Here is a 20,368-nt window from a genome sequence, read left to right as displayed (position 1 = left end):
AGTTCAAGGGGGCCGAATACTTTCGCAAGGCACTGTATATACTGAGATCGTATGACAGATCCCGTGACACTTAAATAAAGTTCACCTGTGTGCAATCTAACTAATTATGTGACTTGTGAAGGTAATTGGTTGCACCAGACGTTATTTAGGGGCTTCATAGCAAAGGGGGTGAATACATATGTAGCATCACTGTTCCATTTTTTTTCTTTTTTCTTTTTTTAAATAACTTATTTTTTTTAATTTCGCTTCACCAATTTGGACTATTTTGTGTATGTCCATTAACATGAACTCCAAATAAAAATCAATTAAATTTAAATTACAGGTTGCAATGCAACAAAATAGGAAAAACGCCAAGAGGGGATGAATAGGGCATTGTAAAACACAAATGTTGAAATTCAAGAAATGTATTTTTGTTCAGTCACCAGTCGACACATCGTATGAAGTTCTAAAAATACAAAAAAAATGGATGAAATCAGATGGTTTCCCCCTATCGATCTACACAACCTACTTCACATTTATAAGTGAAATAAATATTACAAATTCATTTTCCAAATGACTAAGAAATATAAAATGAGGATGTATTGATTGTGTAAGCCTTTACCACTACCTCAGCAGCGATTATAGTGATTTAAAAAAATAAGATTCTACCAACCTTCCAAACTCTTAGGGCAACATTTATCTATTGTTGTTGTAAAAATGGCTCAAGCTCAGTAAATATATACACTGAACATGTTTCATGAGCTGAAATAAAAGATCTAAGAAATGTTCCATATGCACAAACAGTGTATTTCTCTCAAATCTTGAGCAAAAATTTGTTTACATCCCTGTTAGTGAGCATTTCTCCTTTGCCATGATAATCCATCCACCTCACAGGTGTGGCCTACCAAGAAGCTGATTAAACAGCATGATACACAGATGCTGGGGACCATAAAAGGCCACTCAAAAATGTGCAGTTTTGTCACACAACAAGATGCCACAGATGTCTCAAGTTAAAGGAGCGTGCAGTTGGCATGCTTTCTGAAGGAATGTCCACCAGAATTTGTTGCCAGAGAGGTGAATTTTAATTTTTCTACCATAAGCCACCTCCAAAGTTGTTTTAGAGAAGTTGGCAGTACGTGCACCAGGCCTTACAACCACAGACCACATGTATGGCGTCGGGTGGGCGAACGGTTTTCTGATGCCAACATTGTGAACAAAGTGCCCATTGGTGCCGGTTGGGTTATGGTATGGGCAGGCATAAACTATGGACAAACAACACAATTGCAGTGACAACATCCTGAGGCCCATTGTCGTGCCATTCGTCCGCCGCCATCACCTCATGTTTCAGCATGTTCATTCACGGTCCCATGTTGCAAGGACATGTACACAATTTCTGGAAGCTGAAAATGGCCCAGTTCTTCTATGGCCTGCATACTCAGACATGTAACCCATTGAGCATGTTTGGGATGCTCTGATTCCCGACAATATTCAGCCATCGAAGAGGAGTGGGAATGATTAACTATATGCGAAGGAGATGTGTCAAGCTGCATGAGGCAAATGGTGAAAGCTGCATGAGGCAAATCTTTGAAATAACTTTTGTTCACTTTTTGAAAATATGGCGTTGTATAGATCTGAAGGAAAATATCTAATGTAATCCCTTTTTAGATAAATGTAATGTAGCAACATGTGAATACACTGCAAGGGGTGTGTATACTTTCACTAGGTACTATATAAACAAAAAAAACATCCATTTATTTTCACATCATCTACAGGAGTACAGTACAAATATACTTGATGGTCGTCTCTCCTCGCTAAATCACTTGTATTCAGGGGGGAAAAAATACAGTAAAAGGAGATGTCAGGGCATGTACTGGGTCAGGGGAGCAGGTACACAATGGTATGGAGTACCAGCGCAGGGTACTGACACCTTTCACAAAAATATTTGCTGAATATTCACCCCAAAAATAGTTATACTATATGGTACTGTCAAAAATGATTACCGTTGTAGTGAACGGTGACAGGGAAAACAGGGGCTTCTCAGACTGTTGGCTAACTTGCTAAACACAGTCTACTCCAACAGGGTTAACCCACTTGGGGGAGAACACAACTAGCTTTATGTAGGCAAAACTTGCTCCCCCGACACCTGTTTCATTCTGTCTTGGAGTCGAGCTATGTTGAGATATTGAGGACCATCAAAGCCGTGTCTCCCTGTCAGGGTTACAGTCCAGCGCTCTTACAAACTGGTCAGAGTGGATAGAGCTGTTGCTTTCCTCTTTCCTGAGAGACTCGAATTCCATCTCTACATTCCCATTGGTCAATGCTATATTCTCTTCCTGCTTGACGTGCCTCCTGAGTAGAGCGAAGCCCAGCATACACAGGAAGAAAGAGACAGTCCTCAGGCCCATAGTCAGACCCAGGTATACTACCCTAGAACAGAACAGAGGAGAGATTAAGGTTAGGGATATTGTCAGAGTTAGGGTTAGGTATACTACCCTAGAACAGAACAGAGGAGAGATTACGGTTAGGGATAGTGTCAGAGTTAGGGTTAGGTATACCACCCTAGAACAGAACAGAGGAGAGATTAAGGTTAGGGATAGTGTCAGAGTTAGGGTTAGGTATACCACCCTAGAACAGAACAGAGGAGAGATTACGGTTAGGGATAGGGTCAGAGTTAGGGTTAGGTATACCACCCTAGAACAGAACAGAGGAGAGATTAAGGTTAGGGATAGTGTCAGAGTTAGGGTTAGGTATACTACCCTAGAACAGAACAGAGATTAAGGTTAGGGATAGGGTCAGAGTTAGGGTTAGGTATACCACCCTAGAACAGAACAGAGGAGAGATTAAGGTTAGGGATAGTGTCAGAGTTAGGGTTAGGTATACCACCCTAGAACAGAACAGAGATTAAGGTTAGGGATAGTGTCAGAGTTAGGGTTAGGTATACCACCCTAGAACAGAACAGAGGAGAGATTAAGGTTAGGGATAGTGTCAGAGTTAGGGTTAGGTATACCACCCTAGAACAGAACAGAGATTAAGGTTAGGGATATGGTCAGAGTTAGGGATAGGTATACCACCCTAGAACAGAACAGAGGAGAGATTAAGGTTAGGGATATTGTCAGAGTTAGGGTTAGGTATACCACCCTAGAACAGAACAGAGGAGAGATTACGGTTAGGGATAGGTATACCACCCTAGAACAGAACAGAGGAGAGATTACGGTTAGGGATAGGTATACCACCCTAGAACAGAACAGAGGAGAGATTAAGGTTAGGGATAGGTATACCACCCTAGAACAGAACAGAGGAGAGATTAAGGTTAGGGTTAGGTATACCACCCTAGAACAGAACAGAGGAGAGATTAAGGTTAGGGATAGGTATACTACCCTAGAACAGAACAGAGGAGAGATTAAGGTTAGGGTTAGGGTCAGAGTTAGGGTTAGGTATACCACCCTAGAACAGAACAGAGGAGAGATTAAGGTTAGGGATAGGGTCAGAGTTAGGGTTAGGTATACCACCCTAGAACAGAACAGAGGAGAGATTAAGGTTAGGGTTAGGGTCAGAGTTAGGGTTAGGTATACCACCCTAGAACAGAACAGAGGAGAGATTAAGGTTAGGGATAGGGTCAGAGTTAGGGTTAGGTATACTACCCTAGAACAGAACAGAGGAGAGATTACGGTTAGGGATAGTGTCAGAGTTAGGGTTAGGTATACCACCCTAGAACAGAACAGAGGAGAGATTAAGGTTAGGGATAGGGTCAGAGTTAGGGTTAGGTATACCACCCTAGAACAGAACAGAGGAGAGATTAAGGTTAGGGTTAGGTATACTACCCTAGAACAGAACAGAGGAGAGATTAAGGTTAGGGTTAGTGTCAGAGTTAGGGTTAGGTATACTACCCTAGAACAGAACAGAGGAGAGATTAAGGTTAGGGATAGTGTCAGAGTTAGGGTTAGGTATACTACCCTAGAACAGAACAGAGGAGAGATTAAGGTTAGGGATAGTGTCAGAGTTAGGGTTAGGTATACCACCCTAGAACAGAACAGAGGAGAGATTAAGGTTAGGGATAGGGTCAGAGTTAGGGTTAGGTATACCACCCTAGAACAGAACAGAGGAGAGATTAAGGTTAGGGATAGGGTCAGAGTTAGGGTTAGGTATACTACCCTAGAACAGATCCAAGGAGAGAGTGAATTGGGGTGGCAGGTAGCGTTGGACTAGTAAACTAAAGGTTGGAAGATCGAATCACCAAGCTGACAAGGTAAAAATCTGTCGTTCTGCCCCTGAACAAGGAAGTAAACCCACTGTTCCTAGGCTGTCATTGTAAATAAGAATTTGTTCTTAACTGAATTGTCTGGTTAACAAATTAAAATCCTCAGAATAAACTAAAATAGGTTACACTTAACATGAAGGCAACATTTAATGGGGTTTCCTTACATTTATAACTGTCACTTTCGTGTTAGTTTCCTTGCTTTTATAACTGTGTCTTTAGTGTTAGTTTCCTTACATTTATAACTGTGTCTTTAGTGTTTGTTTCCTTACATTTATAACTGTGTCTACCAAATCTACCAAGTGGAGGTGACAAGGACATTAATATTCTTGTATTTACATGGCTTTCTTTCACTGATCCCTAATATTCTGAACCCTTTTCTCCATATATTGTAGTGAGTCTATCGAGGAATTTCTCATTAAAAAAAAAGGTACACCGAATTTAAAGGGATTTAGATAAAAATGTACAAAAAAAACAACATATTGAATAAAAACTTGACGAGAAAAAAATTGGTTGGCCAGCAAGGGGGAGGGTTTTCAGCTGTTGAATGACATTTATTCAGCGTGTGAAAGGGAACCGCGCCTGCAAAGCCAGTACGTAAGTCTAAATATCAACTCCAGAGAAGTGAATAGAGGAAGGCAGAGTTTCCTAAGTCTGAATTGACCACCTAGGTGTTTTACCTGTAGGCTGTTGTGTTGTAGATTCTACATGCTCCTCTTCTTCCACATTTTGTGTTTCCCCACTTTAAACAGGTAGTGTCTATGACGGCTCCGAAGTAGATAGGTGCAGGGATGCCAGCTAAAATCAATCAATCAATCAATCAATCAATCATTGACTAACTCAATCAATCAGTCAACCGAGGACATAAGTAATACTCACCCAGGGTCCGGGTGGCCATCGTGTGGACTCCAAGAGCAAGGGATTTAAACTCAGGCTTAATGCACCTATTAAAAGATTATTAGGGAGTTAAGGGAAGTCCTTTAAGGCCAACTAAACTTAATCCTAACTGTTGTGATTAACTTGAACTTGAGTGACATCAAAGCATGATTTTTACAAAACGGTTTCCCCAAGTTGAACATGTTAGGATACAACACATGTTATATCATTGAAAGCATTCAGTCCATCCACTAGATGGCCTCACTTACCTGATGAGAAGCATGAAGCCTGGCGTTCCCCCCAGAGAGATGATGAAGGAAGTGATGACAGACAAGAAGAGGAAGTAGGGGAACATTGTGTCACAGCTGTCTCTGATTGGACAGTGACCCAGGGAGGCAGTCAGGTTACTGGGCTGAGAACCTGCCCCTGTCACCGCCACACACCTGCACTGGTTAAACACCTGGAGGAGAGGACATGGGGAGGGATCACTAAGTAAAATATTACAATAACATGGGAGTCTGTACAAGCGGTCTGGGCTATTTTTATTACCTTGATTTAACTAGGCAAGTCAGTTAAGAACAAATTATTATTTTCAATGACGGCCATGGAACAGTGGGTTAATTTTTACCTTATCAGCTAAGGGGTTTGAACTTGCAACTTTCTGGTTACTTGTCCAACACTCTAACCACTAGGCTACCCTGCCGCCTCGATTATTGGTGAGTACTACCTACTCTAGTCTACATAAGGCCCCTAGAGGCAGGAGTTTGATATATTTGTCTCCACCTGATGACTTCACATACACTGAGTAGACCAAACATTAAGAACACCTTCCTAATATTGAGTTGCACCCCTCTCTTTTGCCCTCAGAACAGACTCAATTCATTGGGGCATTGAATCTACAAGGTGTCGAAAGTGTTGCTGGCTTAAGTGATGCTGGCTCACGTTGACTCTAATGCTTCCCACAGTTGTGTCAAGTTGGCTGGACGTCCTTTGGGTGGTGGACTATTCTTGATAAAACACAGGAAACTGTTGAGCGTGGAAAAACCCAGTAGCGTTGTAGTTCTTGACACAAACCGGTGGTCTTGTCCATTCACTCTCTGAATGGCACACATACACAATCCATAGGTCACAATCGTCTGAAGGCTTACAAGTCCATCTTTAACCTGTCTCCTCCTCTTAATCTACTCTGATTAAAGTGGATTTAACAAGTGACATCAGTAAGAGATAATAGCTTCCCCCTGGATTCACCTGGTCAGTCTACGTCATAGGAAGAGCCGTTCTTAATGTTTTGTATAGTCCGTGTATAGGCCCAAGGGGAACGCTAGGATATCATCTCACCGTGTTTTTGCCTGCTCCGGTAGAGGACGTACAGCCAGCCAAACAGGGGGACACATAAGTGATCCCGTTCTCTCCACAGACAGGGTCCCAGTCAGTCCCGGAGCACAGGCAACCAGAGTTACACTCAGAGAACAGAGATGGCTGCTGGTGCGACAAACCCTCCACCCTGGACAAACACAGAGACGGATGCAGAAACGACTGAAAAGGTACAGTGTGTATTAGATTCTAGAAAAGATCTGTCACAACATCAATGATCAGTTTTCACTCATTTACACAGACTGTTTTCTAGGTCAGTTCATAGCGACTCTGTTTCGACTGACATGTTTTTTTCTCTGTTCTCAGTGACTAAGAATAGCTACTCGTTCACAATAGAGTTTAGTTGAATACATAAAAGATGATGGGGGTTTGTATCCAGCGTGGAGACTTACCCTGTGTACGACATGGTTATCCCAGCCACCTTGGCGTTGTCACAGCCCATGGCGAAGAAGAAGAGGGACAGGAAGTACCCCAGCAGGGAGGTCCCGAAGGCGAACTTAGCAGCTCCCATGACGCCCAGCTTGAACTTCTTCATGACCACACCCCCTGAGAACATCCCCAGAGCCACTGCAGGGATGTTGACCATGCCTGTAGAGCAGAAATGGACGTCAGCCATGCATGCACAGCACATACAGGGAAGCTGAAAGAACCGTTCTAATCATAGTACAGCTCCCCTGAAGCAGTTTTGACGGTTAAGTGTCTTTCAAGGGCACAACGTCAGGAGAAGGCATCTACAATACTGATACCATCAACCCTCCGGTTGCCAGCTCATTCCCAAACAGATTTCCCCATGGGATCTCTACAGACGTCATACGAACAACCAGTTTATACCACAGGGAGGGGAAGTGTGGGATATATATAGCCAGGCCTGGCCCTTGGCATAAGTGACATAGGAGACCATTTAGGGCTACAGGGCCCCCGACCCCGACCCCAAAAATAAATAAATACATTTTTAGGAACTCAGCCAGGGTGTCAACTTACTGTTAAGAGTTAAAGACAATTATTATTATTTTTTTCACCTTTATTTAACCAGGTAGGCCAGTTGAGAATAGGCCAATAGTGGCGAAGTAATTACAATTTAGCAATTAACACTGGAGTGGAATATGTGCATGCTTGATCCGGGGAATGTGGTCGAAGGCTCCGTGTGGATGGTGTGACGCAATTACGAAGGCACGCGAAGACCAAATTGAGCTCCGTACTGCATCGCCGTGCGCCTCCCAAATTTTGTAACAATGCGGAGGGCTCCGTTTAGCTCTACATTGACATGATTGGTTGACGGTAGAGGGGGGCGGGACGTCCCGAAAAAAAACACAAACTCACTTCCTTGACAACTTCCTTGACAACAGCTCTGCGCTGCTCCTCGAAGGCGCAAGAAGTATGAATGCCCTGACTTCTGCAGAGGCCATATCACCTTCAATGCTGCACGGCCAATGCAGATGTCAGACTGCCCGTGCAGCGCCTTTTAGAATACTAAAATACACAAGGTGCATCAGCAGTTATTATCTCATGTCAGTCCCTGACAGTCACTCCAATTAGCCCATTTCAGCTAACATTTTTTAGATTGGTAAGTTAGTCTAGCCAGCTATCTAAACTTGTAGTAAACATGCCCAGGGTCCCCTGACCTCCAGGTGGTCTCCATTGATTTTGTTAGTCACTCACACTTACTGTAGATATTATGTTAACATGGCATGCATAAATCATGGCCAAATGTGTAGAATTGCGAGAATTTTTGCTTCTCATCTCTCATCCTCCACCCTCTCCATCTCTCACCCTCTCAGATCTCTCATTCTCCACCCACTCCGTCTCTCTCTCACCTCTCTCCCCTCCCCTCCCCCTCTCTCTCTCGCTCTCCCTCCTCCATTCTCTCCCTCCTTCTTTCCCTCCCTCCACCTCCTCTCATCTGTCTCTCTCCCTCCTCTCTCTCCCCATCCCCCCTTCACCCTCTCCCCTTCCGTCTCCCTCTTCCCCCTCCATTCTCTCTCTTTCTCTCTCTCCTTTCCCTGCCTTCCCCTCCTCTCACCTCGCTCTCGCCTTCCTCTCTCCCACAGACACGCCGACAGACAGACAGGAAGTCAGACACATACAGTTTTAAAGTTTAAAGTCAATCTAACTTTTTTTTAAATGTTTTTTTTTTTTTACAATACCCTTTTCAGAATGAATTCAATAATTCATAACAATGCTCTTAGTTTCTAGAACTGCAAGACCACTGTGTCCAATGGAAGTCAAAAATCCTTCTGGGTCTAATGACTTTAAATTTCATATGCCGGGATCCCTTCTGGGAACACACTTTAATAAAGCCCTCAGGTTTTTACGTTGACAATGGAAGAAATTGTTTTTGTGTAACTGCAGGGAGAGAATGAAGGATCATGTTGAGGGTAAATTAAGACATTTCCTGTTGTCACAGGAAGCTGAGCCTCAACACAGGGCATCCCTATACGGTTGTGTGCAAGGACGGTTAACTAGTTCAAACGCAGTCAACGTTAGTGTCGTGGTTATGTGAGGACTGTAGACAATGCTTTTCTATGGAAGAAATGCCTTGTTCTCTGAGAGACCGAGTTTTCATGGTGAAGAGTTCATTTCACATGGTCAGATGAAGGCTTGCGCTCATCAGGAGCGTCTGGTGAACGGTCCCATGTGTGAATATAGATTCTATTTCTAAACCGTTCTGCCGATGTCACTCAAAAGCACATGAACTCTAGGTCAGGTGAGGCCTACCCTTTTTTTAAATGTGTTTTATGTCACCTTTATTTAACTAGGCTAGTCAGTTAAGAACAAATTCTTATTTACAATGACGGCCTACCCCGGACAACAATGGGCCAATTGTGCGCCGCCCTAAGGGACCCACAATCACGGTCGGATGTGATACAGCCTGGATACAGAACCAGGGACTGTAGTGACGCCTCATGCACTGAGATGCAGTGCCTTAGACCGCGGTGCCACTTGGGAGCCATGTGGAGGGGGAGGGGTAAATGAATGATTTGTTAAATTGGATTAAGGCTAGGGTTATGTCTAGGGTTGAGGCCCTAACTTCATGCCCACTCAAAGCTCAACCCTAACGGTAACCCTAACACTAACCCTAACCCTAGATTCATGTCCACTCAAAGTTCAACCCTCCTCAACCCTAACCCTAACCTCATTCCTAACCCTAGCTTCATATCAACTCCCAGCTCAATTCTAAGCCTAACCCTAACCCTAACCCTAACCCTCGCTTCATCTCAACATCTTGGCTCAACCCAATCGGTTGTCTCTTATCTTTTCCCATTGACTGCTACTGTATGTATTGACATAAGCACTAATCTTGTGACACTCATCTTTTCCCATTGACTGCAATGTTTTGACATACTGTAAACATCAACACTGTGACATCTTTTCCCATTGACTGCAATGTATTGACATACTGTAAACATCAACACTGTGACATCTTTTCCCATTGACTGCAATGTATTGAGAAAAAACATATACTGTGACATCTTTTCCCATTGACTGCAATGTATTGAGAAAAAACATATACTGTGACATCTTTTCCCATTGACTGCAATGTATTGAGAAAAAACATATACTGTGACATCTTTTCCCATTGACTGCAATGTATTGAGAAAAAACATATACTGTGGCATCTTTTCCCATTGACTGCAATGTATTGAGAAAAAACATATACTGTGACATCTTTTCCCATTGACTGCAATGTATTGAGAAAAAACATATACTGTGACATCTTTTCCCATTGACTGCAATGTATTGAGAAAAACATATACTGTGACATCTTTTCCCATTGACTGCAATGTATTGAGAAAAAACATATACTGTGACATCTTTTCCCATTGACTGCAATGTATTGAGAAAAAACATATACTGTGACATCTTTTCCCATTGACTGCAATGTATTGAGAAAAAACATATACTGTGACATCTTTTCCCATTGACTGCAATGTATTGAGAAAAAACATATACTGTGACATCTGACCTTTTTTGCAAAAACGTGTCAGGATGACGTATTCAGGCTCACAATGGGCAAAATGTGTGGAATTACAGGAAATTAGCTGTAAAAATGGCAACAACAACAAAAATGCCCCTAAAACGGCCGCATGGCAAAATGTGTGGAATTGCTGCAAACTTGTTTAAAAATGGCAGCATTTTCTCTATGCCCCATGGCAAAGTGCAGAATTGCACGAAATGAACTCTAAATCAAAATCAAAAATCTCTCCACCGTCAAGAGGGGGGCCACTAAAATGTTTTGCCAGCATGGTGGTGAGGGGTCCCCCAACTAAATTTTGCTTAGGTTCCCCAAAAGTTTAGAGCCGGGCTTGTCTATAGCCATTTTACAGGGGAAGATCTAGCACAATCCACTCTTCCTAGCTGGGATGGTGATTATGCCTGCAATACAATACTAACCTGACAACTCACAATAAATGATTCCGTTACTCTGTTGTTCGCTACATACTTTAGTCTGAAGTCGTTTGTGGTGAAGAGGGGCAAGAGAGGTGTTGTACAAAACAAATTCATCATCGATTGGATCATCTTTAACCCATCCGAGTATCAAAGCCAATGACGAACTTTCAAACCGACGGTTTGCTCACGTGTGTTCTGAATCTGGACCAATCAGACAGCCCCAAAAATGTGTTCACATTCGTTGAAGGGTCGGGGAGGTACTCAGATCCAGACTCATTGCAGAGAACAAAACTAATGTCCGTGGGTGCAGTGTAACATTTGGCAGGAGTAAGGAGTCTGGGTAGCCAGGCACGTACAATACAGACATCACAAGACAAAAGGGATCTTTCTCAATTATCATCTTTGTCTCATCACCTCCTCCTCATAAGGATCTTCTCCTCCAATAGGGTTGAGAAGCGGGCAAGGAGATAGGATGTGGCGAGTCACAGAAAGACGAATTGAGAAAGGACCCAGGTTCTTACAGAGGGGGAGGAAACCGTATTGGGAATCACTCACTGGGTTTTACAGTGAGGCAGAGATGCGACTGTATCTAGTGCATTCCTTCTTCCCACGAGAGATCAAAGGAAGGAATAGCCTCATTCATATCAAAGTCATTCATCCATATTTCATGTGAAGTGGTCATGAGAGATGAAACTGTCTTTGATGGTTGAAAGGACAGGGGGAATGCTGAATGTATTTCTGGCTGAACCCCCAACCTCCTATCCACTCCCTACTAAACCACTCTTCTCTAATTGAGTACAGAATAAAAGCATATTATTATTATTATTATTATTATGTGGTCATCAACAGCACTTTAAATATAATTTAACTTTAATATAATTTAATATCAAGACCGGCTATTTATTATTTACATTATTCAATATTATTTTCCATTAATTTCAAGGCTATCTCGCTTTTATCGAGTCTGTCTTCTCATGTCAGTGTTTATTACAGAGAAGTCAGAGTCCGTCTTCTCATGTCAGTGTTTATGACAGAGAAGTCAGAGTCCGTCTTCTCATGTCAGTGTTTATTACAGAGAAGTCAGAGTCCGTCTTCTCATGTCAGTGTTTATTACAGAGAAGTCAGAGTCCGTCTTCTCATGTCAGTGTTTATTACAGAGAAGTCAGTCCGTCTTCTCATGTCAGTGTTTATTACAGAGAAGTCAGTCCGTCTTCTCATGTCAGTGTTTATTACAGAGAAGTCAGAGTCTGTCTCATCATGTCAGTGTTTATTACATAGAAGTCAGAGTCCGTCTTCTCATGTCAGTGTTTATTACAGAGAAGTCAGTCCGTCTTCTCATGTCAGTGTTTATTACAGAGAAGTCAGAGCTATCTTTCGAGCAGCTGTCTGTTTTTTGTATGAAAGAACCATACTGCCATGGAAATATGGCTAAAAGACAGAACATGAAATTCTCCAGACAAAACCAGCTAACTGAAGAAAAAAAAAATATTACACCATTACACAATATTACCAATGTTATTTTTGATGATGTATGATTTTAACGACACATTAAACACATGATCATATAACGATGCAGCACTCACCCATTAGGAAGTTGGCTTTTGATGCTGACTTTCCGTAATGTTGCTCAATGTATTTGGGCTTGTAGGTTACCATGCCGATGAGAGAGTTTAATTGAATAATAGTCACGCAGAGGTAGGTTATATAGACTGGACTTCCCAGTAGGCTCTTCAATGTTGGAACAAATTCTGTGAAGATACAACAACAAACGACAGCGATTATTGTTCCTTGATTCGTCCGGGTTTGGCCGTCATTTTAAATAAGAATTTGTTCTTAAACTGACTTGCATTGTTAAATAAAGGTAAAGAAAATAGATAATGTACCATTCAATTCCGTATAAAACTGCATTGACATACAGATGGAAAGAGAATGAATAATGCTATTGGAGACGACCATATCTACTTCTTCAGAGGGCTCAGATAGTCCAGAGTGTACTCTCTGAGCCCTCTGAAGTAGAGCCCTCTTAGAAAAAATGTGTTTTATCTACAACCTAGGTTTCTTTGGCTGTGCCCATAGGAGAGCCCTTTGAAGAACCCTTTTTGGATTCCAGGTAGAACCCTTTCCACTTTTGGGTTCTACACGGAACCCAAAAGGGTTCTACCTAGAACATAAAATTGTTCATCAGAGGGTTCTCCTATGGGCACAGCCAAAGAAACCTTCCGGAACATGTTTTTATGTTTAAGAGTGTAGTAGATCCTCTCCACTGCGTTACTGTATAACCCCATTTTGCCCTGCCTGAAGTATGCACTCATCTGATCATTAGGCCTGTACTCTATGTTGTTATGGGTCTTCTCAAAAGCCAGGCCGGGGGATATTAAGGTACCTTTAGCCATTTGATGGAAGTTGGCCGGTTCCTCTGGTCTAAACTGATGTTCCATGGCTGAGGGAGAGTCCTTGATGAACCGGGTCTGTTCCGGGGTGAAGTTGGCATTAAGTTGCTTATCCACGGGAATAGGCAGCGCCTTGGGCAGGAACCAGAAGGGTACAGCAGACATGAGGGTGATAGCCCCGGCTATGAGGTACCCCAGCCACCACGCCCCCACCCAGCGGGCATCGCCTGGGGTGATGGTGATAGTCTCTGGAGAAGGACAGGTGTAGCAGGATCATATAACCAACAGGGTTGGACTCAAAGCCATTTAGGATTCAGTTAAATCAGTATGAGAACAGAGAACAATCCAGGGTTTCCTATTCTCGGTCCTGAGTTGGTTAATCAGCTGTGTAGTGCCGAGGGGGGGGTAAAAGCGTCTGCAGTAACAGCACCATGAGTATATAGGAACTGAACTGGATTTATGTCATTACGTAATGACACCACCGTGGCTGTATATGCGACGCCAGTAATATGGTAGTTGTCTGAATCGACTCACCCATGTTCACGTATCCTATGTCAACATATATCTTGGCACACAAGGATCCTAGTAAGTAGCCAAAGACAGGACCTATGATTGATATGGTCTGGACGCAGCCTGAAACATTCAAACATAGAAAAGACGTGAACTTAATTTAGCGACATGATAGATGACCTATCCCACTTTAAACAAATGATTCTGAAAGTTATAATGAATATATTTTTTTTTTGCGAGGCGGAAAAAACCCGTTATCTTACTAATGTAAAGGGCTGCATTCTCAGACCTGGCGTAGTCGTCTATATAGGAGATTCCCAGCGGATGTACAGGAGTTTCTCCTATCCCTCTCAACACATTACCCAGGAACACATAGATCCACATCGACACACTGGACTCTTGCTCACAGCCTGTCATTTAGAAGAAAGAAAGAAAAAAGGCGTGCTTAAATACAGCATTTAGATGCCACAATATCATAGTGGAATCTAATGATTTGATGGATGAAAAACTGCCGGTCACAATTCCCTTCTTACCCCTCCCGTTGGTCTTAACCTATCGATGTTTTAGTATCCTGGACATCAGCCAGTCTGAATTCCCTCCTTACCCCTCCCGTTGGTCTTAACCTATCGATGTTTTAGTATCCTGGACATCAGCCAGTCTGTTCCTTCCGTACAACCTCCCGTTGGCCCTAACCCTTCAATGTTAGAAAATATGTAGGGTCTGAGTAGATACACTGCTTATATCTCTGGAGCTCCCACTATATTACTTCTTCCATCTTACAGATCTACAAACAGTGAAGAGTTAGGGTCAAGGGGAGGTGGTAGGGATTGAATTTGTACTGCATGTCTGTGTATATGGTTTAGTTACCATGTCTTACCTACAGACGGCAGTATAGAGGCCTTGTCACCTGCCTGTGTGGACTCAGCTGAGCTTGCTGGACATGGACCGAAGGTAGTGGTTGAATTCATGGACGCTCTAACTGACGATTGGAACTTATAGCTGAGTAAAAAATACCAATGTGACTGTTAGGCAAGGCGATGGGTAAAGCATCCATTAGGTGTCATTAGATTTACACGTGTAATTCCTCAACAAATAAAATAATCTAAACATTAATTTAAAAAAAAAGGAAAGCAGTATATTGGCCATTCAAATTGCTACCCTTGATTTGTTATCCAACCCATGTCATGATAATGTTACTGTCACGTCTACTCGATTCCCAGTGTCTACAGCACAGTTACTTTGTCCGTGACAATAAATCTTTGTGAAACATGTTAACCTAAATGTAAGATTAAACTACTATCTCACTGTAAAAACATAACTGAAATGTGAGCCACCCTACAAAACACAGGGAGGTCAATAGATTCTCATGTTCTGACGACAAGTTGTGTACTCGTCTTGCTACTTACCGTCCTAAAATAAAATGAGGCATGGCGATGAGGAACGTCCCAAACGACATCAGGACACATCCGATCGCTATGATCTTAGGTCGGTGAAGCTTGGCACCAAAATAACTCACAAAGGCTATCACCAATAGGTTACCTACAATACAGGGATGAGGGGAAGGGGTGGGGAAGGAGATATGGTTGGGCCCATTTGACAGTCACAGGGGGGGGGGGTCACACTTTCAGAACGACAACACTATTGGTCAAGAGACGTTCACATCTCAACCACAGATGTGATTCTGTTTTTATACCAGAGAAAATATAGAGCGTCAGGATGTTATTCTGATATGTATGTTTGTTTTGCTCCGTGTGTAACTCTGTGTTGTTGTACGTGTCGAACTGCTTTGCTTTATCTTGGCCAGGTCGCAATTGTAAATGAGAACTTGTTCTCAACTTGCCTACCTGGTTAAATAAAGGTGAAATAAATAAATAAATATGACTTTATGATGGTCATTTAGCAGCCACTTTTATCCAAAAGTGCTTACGAAACTATCAACATTGACAACGGCACATATAGTGTACTAAAAGCTGAAATAAGGAGAGCCTCACACTCTAGGAGCTCAGATGCAATAATTGAATAGCCAACGTTTGGACAGACAAGCTGTCTTCATCAGGTTATAATACAACTCTGATGCTAATCAATCACCTATATGCTCTAACACAGTGAGCCAAAGGATCCAGCATGTGGACATATGATCTCTGCTTTAACAAAGAAGCCCTACTTTTGATGCAACTGCCTACGGAAAACGTACATCGCCATAAAAACCCCAGTGACTGGCGCTACAGACCAGGGTCATATGCTGACAATAAGAGCACTAGTGTAGCAGCATTCAACACCACTGATGCCTTGTAGAACTACAGGGCTAGAATGAACATAGGATAGGTATTAGCTCCATTAGCTTTTGAGGTTATATTACACCACCCACCACTGATAAAAAAAAGCCACATTCGTTCAAAGGGAAGCTCGTGAATTGGCATATAGTGTATTGATTCTACAATGACAGGCACAGGAAGACGTAATCGTGGCTCATCCAACTGATGCACCCTAACATTTCCGTGAAACATACAGTGTGAATAGCTAAGTCGGTAGAAGAAGAAGAGAAGGAGGAAGAAGAAGAAGAGAAGGAGGAAGAAGAAGAGAAGGAGGAAGAAGAAGAAGAGAAGGAGGAAGAAGAAGAAGAAGAGGAGGAAGAAGAAGAAGAGAAGGAGGAAGAAGAAGAAGAGAAGGAAGAAGAAGAAGAGAAGGAAGAAGAAGAGAAGGAAGAAGAAGAGAAGGAGGAATAAGAAGAGAAGGAGGAAGAAGAAGAAGAGAAGGAAGAAGAAGAAGAAGAGAAGGAGGAAGAAGAAGAAGAGAAGGAAGAAGAAGAAGAAGAGAAGGAGGAAGAAGAAGAAGAGAAGGAGGAAGAAGAAGAAGAAGAAGAGAAGGAGGAAGAAGAAGAAGAAGAAGAGAAGGAGGAAGAAGAAGAAGAAGAAGAGAAGGAGGAAGAAGAAGAAGAAGAGAAGGAGGAAGAAGAAGAGAAGGAGGAAGAAGAAGAAGAAGAGAAGGAAGAAGAAGAGAAGGAAGAAGAATAAGAAGAGAAGGAGGAATAAGAAGAGAAGGGGGAAGAAGAAGAAGAGAAGGAAGAAGAAGAAGAAGAAGAAGAAGAAGAAGAGAAGGAGGAAGAAGAAGAAGAGAAGGAAGAAGAAGAAGAAGAGAAGGAAGAAGAAGAAGAAGAAGAAGAGAAGGAGGAAGAAGAAGAAGAGAAGGAAGAAGAAGAAGAAGAGAAGGAAGAAGAAGAAGAAGAGAAGGAAGAAGAAGAAGAAGAGAAGGAGGAAGAAGAAGAAGAGAAGGAGGAAGAAGAAGAGAAGGAGGAAGAAGAAGAGGAGGAGGAAGAAGAAGAGAAGTAGGAAGAAGAAGAAGAGAAGGAGGAATAAGAAGAGAAGTAGGAAGAAGAAGAAGAGAAGGAAGAAGAAGAAGAAGAAGAGAAGGAGGAAGAAGAAGAAGAGAAGGAAGAAGAAGAAGAAGAGAAGGAAGAAGAAGAAGAAGAGAAGGAGGAAGAAGAAGAAGAGAAGGAGGAAGAAGAAGAGAAGGAGGAAGAAGAAGAGAAGGAGGAAGACGAAGAAGAGAAGGAAGAGAAGGAGGAATTAGAAGAAGAAGAAGAGAAGGAGGAAGAAGAAGAGAAGGAAGAAGAAGAAGAAGAGAAGGAAGAAGAAGAAGAAGAGAAGGAGGAAGAAGAAGAAGAGAAGGAAGAAGAAGAAGAAGAGAAGGAAGAAGAAGAAGAAGAGAAGGAAGAAGAAGAAGAAGAAAAGGAGGAAGAAGAAGAAGAGAAGGAAGAAGAAGAAGAAGAGAAGGAGGAAGAAGAAGAAGAGAAGGAAGAAGAAGAAGAAGAGAAGGAGGAAGAAGAAGAAGAGAAGGAGGAAGAAGAAGAAGAAGAAGAGAAGGAGGAAGAAGAAGAAGAAGAAGAGAAGGAGGAAGAAGAAGAAGAAGAAGAGAAGGAGGAAGAAGAAGAAGAAGAGAAGGAGGAAGAAGAAGAGAAGGAGGAAGAAGAAGAAGAGAAGGAAGAAGAAGAGAAGGAAGAAGAATAAGAAGAGAAGGAGGAATAAGAAGAGAAGGGGGAAGAAGAAGAAGAGAAGGAAGAAGAAGAAGAAGAAGAAGAAGAAGAAGAGAAGGAGGAAGAAGAAGAAGAGAAGGAAGAAGAAGAAGAAGAGAAGGAAGAAGAAGAAGAAGAAGAAGAGAAGGAGGAAGAAGAAGAAGAGAAGGAAGAAGAAGAAGAAGAGAAGGAAGAAGAAGAAGAAGAGAAGGAAGAAGAAGAAGAAGAGAAGGAGGAAGAAGAAGAAGAGAAAGGAGGAAGAAGAAGAGAAGGAGGAAGAAGAAGAGGAGGAGGAAGAAGAAGAGAAGTAGGAAGAAGAAGAAGAGAAGGAGGAATAAGAAGAGAAGTAGGAAGAAGAAGAAGAGAAGGAAGAAGAAGAAGAAGAAGAGAAGGAGGAAGAAGAAGAAGAGAAGGAAGAAGAAGAAGAAGAGAAGGAAGAAGAAGAAGAAGAGAAGGAGGAAGAAGAAGAAGAGAAGGAGGAAGAAGAAGAGAAGGAGGAAGAAGAAGAGAAGGAGGAAGACGAAGAAGAGAAGGAAGAGAAGGAGGAATTAGAAGAAGAAGAAGAGAAGGAGGAAGAAGAAGAGAAGGAAGAAGAAGAAGAAGAGAAGGAAGAAGAAGAAGAAGAGAAGGAGGAAGAAGAAGAAGAGAAGGAAGAAGAAGAAGAAGAGAAGGAAGAAGAAGAAGAAGAGAAGGAAGAAGAAGAAGAAGAAAAGGAGGAAGAAGAAGAAGAAGAGAAGGAGGAAGAAGAAGAAGAGAAGGAGGAAGAAGAAGAGAAGGAGGAAGAAGAAGAAGAGAAGGAAGAAGAAGAGAAGGAAGAAGAATAAGAAGAGAAGGAGGAATAAGAAGAGAAGGGGGAAGAAGAAGAAGAGAAGGAAGAAGAAGAAGAAGAAGAAGAAGAAGAGAAGGAGGAAGAAGAAGAAGAGAAGGAAGAAGAAGAAGAGAAGGAAGAAGAAGAAGAAGAAGAGAAGGAGGAAGAAGAAGAAGAGAAGGAAGAAGAAGAAGAAGAGAAGGAAGAAGAAGAAGAAGAGAAGGAAGAAGAAGAAGAAGAGAAGGAGGAAGAAGAAGAAGAGAAGGAGGAAGAAGAAGAGGAGGAGGAAGAAGAAGAGAAGTAGGAAGAAGAAGAAGAGAAGGAGGAATAAGAAGAGAAGTAGGAAGAAGAAGAGAAGGAAGAAGAAGAAGAAGAAGAGAAGAAGGAAGAAGAAGAAGAGAAGGAAGAAGAAGAAGAAGAGAAGGAAGAAGAAGAAGAAGAGAAGGAGGAAGAAGAAGAAGAGAAGGAGGAAGAAGAAGAGAAGGAGGAAGAAGAATAGAAGGAGGAAGACGAAGAAGAGAAGGAAGAGAAGGAGGAATTAGAAGAAGAAGAAGAGAAGGAGGAAGAAGAAGAAGAGAAGGAAGAAGAAGAAGAGAAGGAAGAAGAAGAAGAGAAGGAAGAAGAAGAAGAAGAAGAGAAGGAGGAAGAAGAAGAAGAGAAGGAAGAAGAAGAAGAGAAGGAAGAAGAAGAAGAAGAGAAGGAAGAAGAAGAAGAAAAGGAGGAAGAAGAAGAAGAAGAGAAGGAGGAAGAAGAAGAAGAGAAGGAGGAAGAAGAAGAGGAGGAGGAAGAAGAAGAGAAGTAGGAAGAAGAAGAAGAGAAGGAGGAATAAGAAGAGAAGTAGGAAGAAGAAGAAGAGAAGGAAGAAGAAGAAGAAGAAGAGAAGGAGGAAGAAGAAGAAGAGAAGGAAGAAGAAGAAGAAGAGAAGGAGGAAGAAGAAGAAGAAGAGAAGGAGGAAGAAGAAGAGAAGGAGGAAGAAGAAGAGAAGGAGGAAGAAGAAGAAGAGAAGGAAGAGAAGGAGGAATTAGAAGAAGAAGAAGAGAAGGAGGAAGAAGAAGAGGAAGAAGAAACACGAACACATAGCTAGGTAGAGAAGAAAACAAAACATGTACTGTAGGTATGCGGGTAAAGTATTTACCTATTTCAAAGCTCCCGTCGATAACACCTATCAAATAACTTGGGATATCAAATCTCCTCTCCAGCTGGGTTATCGTACTTTTCATGTAACTCCCAGACAAGGCCTTAGAGAAGTAGGCAAAGGACAGGGCAACCAGGAACATCTAAAGAGAAGAAGAAGAAGAAGAAGAAGAAGAAGAAGAAGAAGAAGAAGAAGAAGAAGAAGAAGAAGAAGAAGAAGAAGAAGAAGAAGAGAGAGAAAAAGAGGTCAAGAAAATAAAAAATATATATTTTACAACAAAATCAGGCTAATAAGTGCCTGGTCTAAGAATGCTGAGCACCGAGTCCTCGCTCGTTGTTGATCTCCGTAGGCAGTCTTCACAAAAACAGGATTAAAAGAGGTCTTCAATCTCATGAGTCATAATCTCATGACTGACATATTCAGCCCCATGGCAATAACTCCGGACAGTTAATTGGAAACAGGTGAGTGTCAGCATCAGTCTCCGGACTACATTGTTAGGGATGAAAATTGATCGGGAAGAAAATAGCCCTGCAGTGATCGGGGGTGGGGTTGTCATCAGTGAGATCCTTTCTTCAAAAGGCAGAGTTGGACACAAAGACTTCACCTCAGATAGACCAGGACATCTCTATTTCTGTCCATC

General features: G+C 42.2%; 1 protein-coding gene across 1 annotated transcript in view; it reads right to left on the bottom strand.

Moving 5' to 3' along the window:
* The window catches only part of LOC135508954 (solute carrier organic anion transporter family member 1C1-like), a 39,036-nt gene continuing 18,668 nt past the window's right edge, over nucleotides 1-20,368 (bottom strand). Inside the window, exons 3-15 of the mRNA XM_064929193.1 lie at nucleotides 19,729-19,870; nucleotides 15,180-15,312; nucleotides 14,651-14,772; nucleotides 14,037-14,183; nucleotides 13,798-13,896; nucleotides 13,257-13,511; nucleotides 12,457-12,621; nucleotides 6,877-7,072; nucleotides 6,449-6,614; nucleotides 5,380-5,570; nucleotides 5,114-5,178; nucleotides 4,915-5,032; nucleotides 1-2,406 (exon numbers count right to left, since the gene is read on the bottom strand). Of these exons, the coding sequence (XP_064785265.1) occupies nucleotides 2,172-2,406; nucleotides 4,915-5,032; nucleotides 5,114-5,178; nucleotides 5,380-5,570; nucleotides 6,449-6,614; nucleotides 6,877-7,072; nucleotides 12,457-12,621; nucleotides 13,257-13,511; nucleotides 13,798-13,896; nucleotides 14,037-14,183; nucleotides 14,651-14,772; nucleotides 15,180-15,312; nucleotides 19,729-19,870 (2,034 nt within the window). The 3' untranslated portion in view covers nucleotides 1-2,171. The remainder of the gene's footprint in view (nucleotides 2,407-4,914; nucleotides 5,033-5,113; nucleotides 5,179-5,379; nucleotides 5,571-6,448; nucleotides 6,615-6,876; nucleotides 7,073-12,456; nucleotides 12,622-13,256; nucleotides 13,512-13,797; nucleotides 13,897-14,036; nucleotides 14,184-14,650; nucleotides 14,773-15,179; nucleotides 15,313-19,728; nucleotides 19,871-20,368) is intronic.

The sequence above is a fragment of the Oncorhynchus masou genome, chromosome 22 (genome assembly GCF_036934945.1).
Source record: "Oncorhynchus masou masou isolate Uvic2021 chromosome 22, UVic_Omas_1.1, whole genome shotgun sequence".
Taxonomy (NCBI): Eukaryota; Metazoa; Chordata; class Actinopteri; order Salmoniformes; family Salmonidae; genus Oncorhynchus; species Oncorhynchus masou.
The sequence above is the reverse complement of the archived record's forward strand: the minus strand, read 5'-3'. Positions and strand labels throughout refer to the sequence as shown.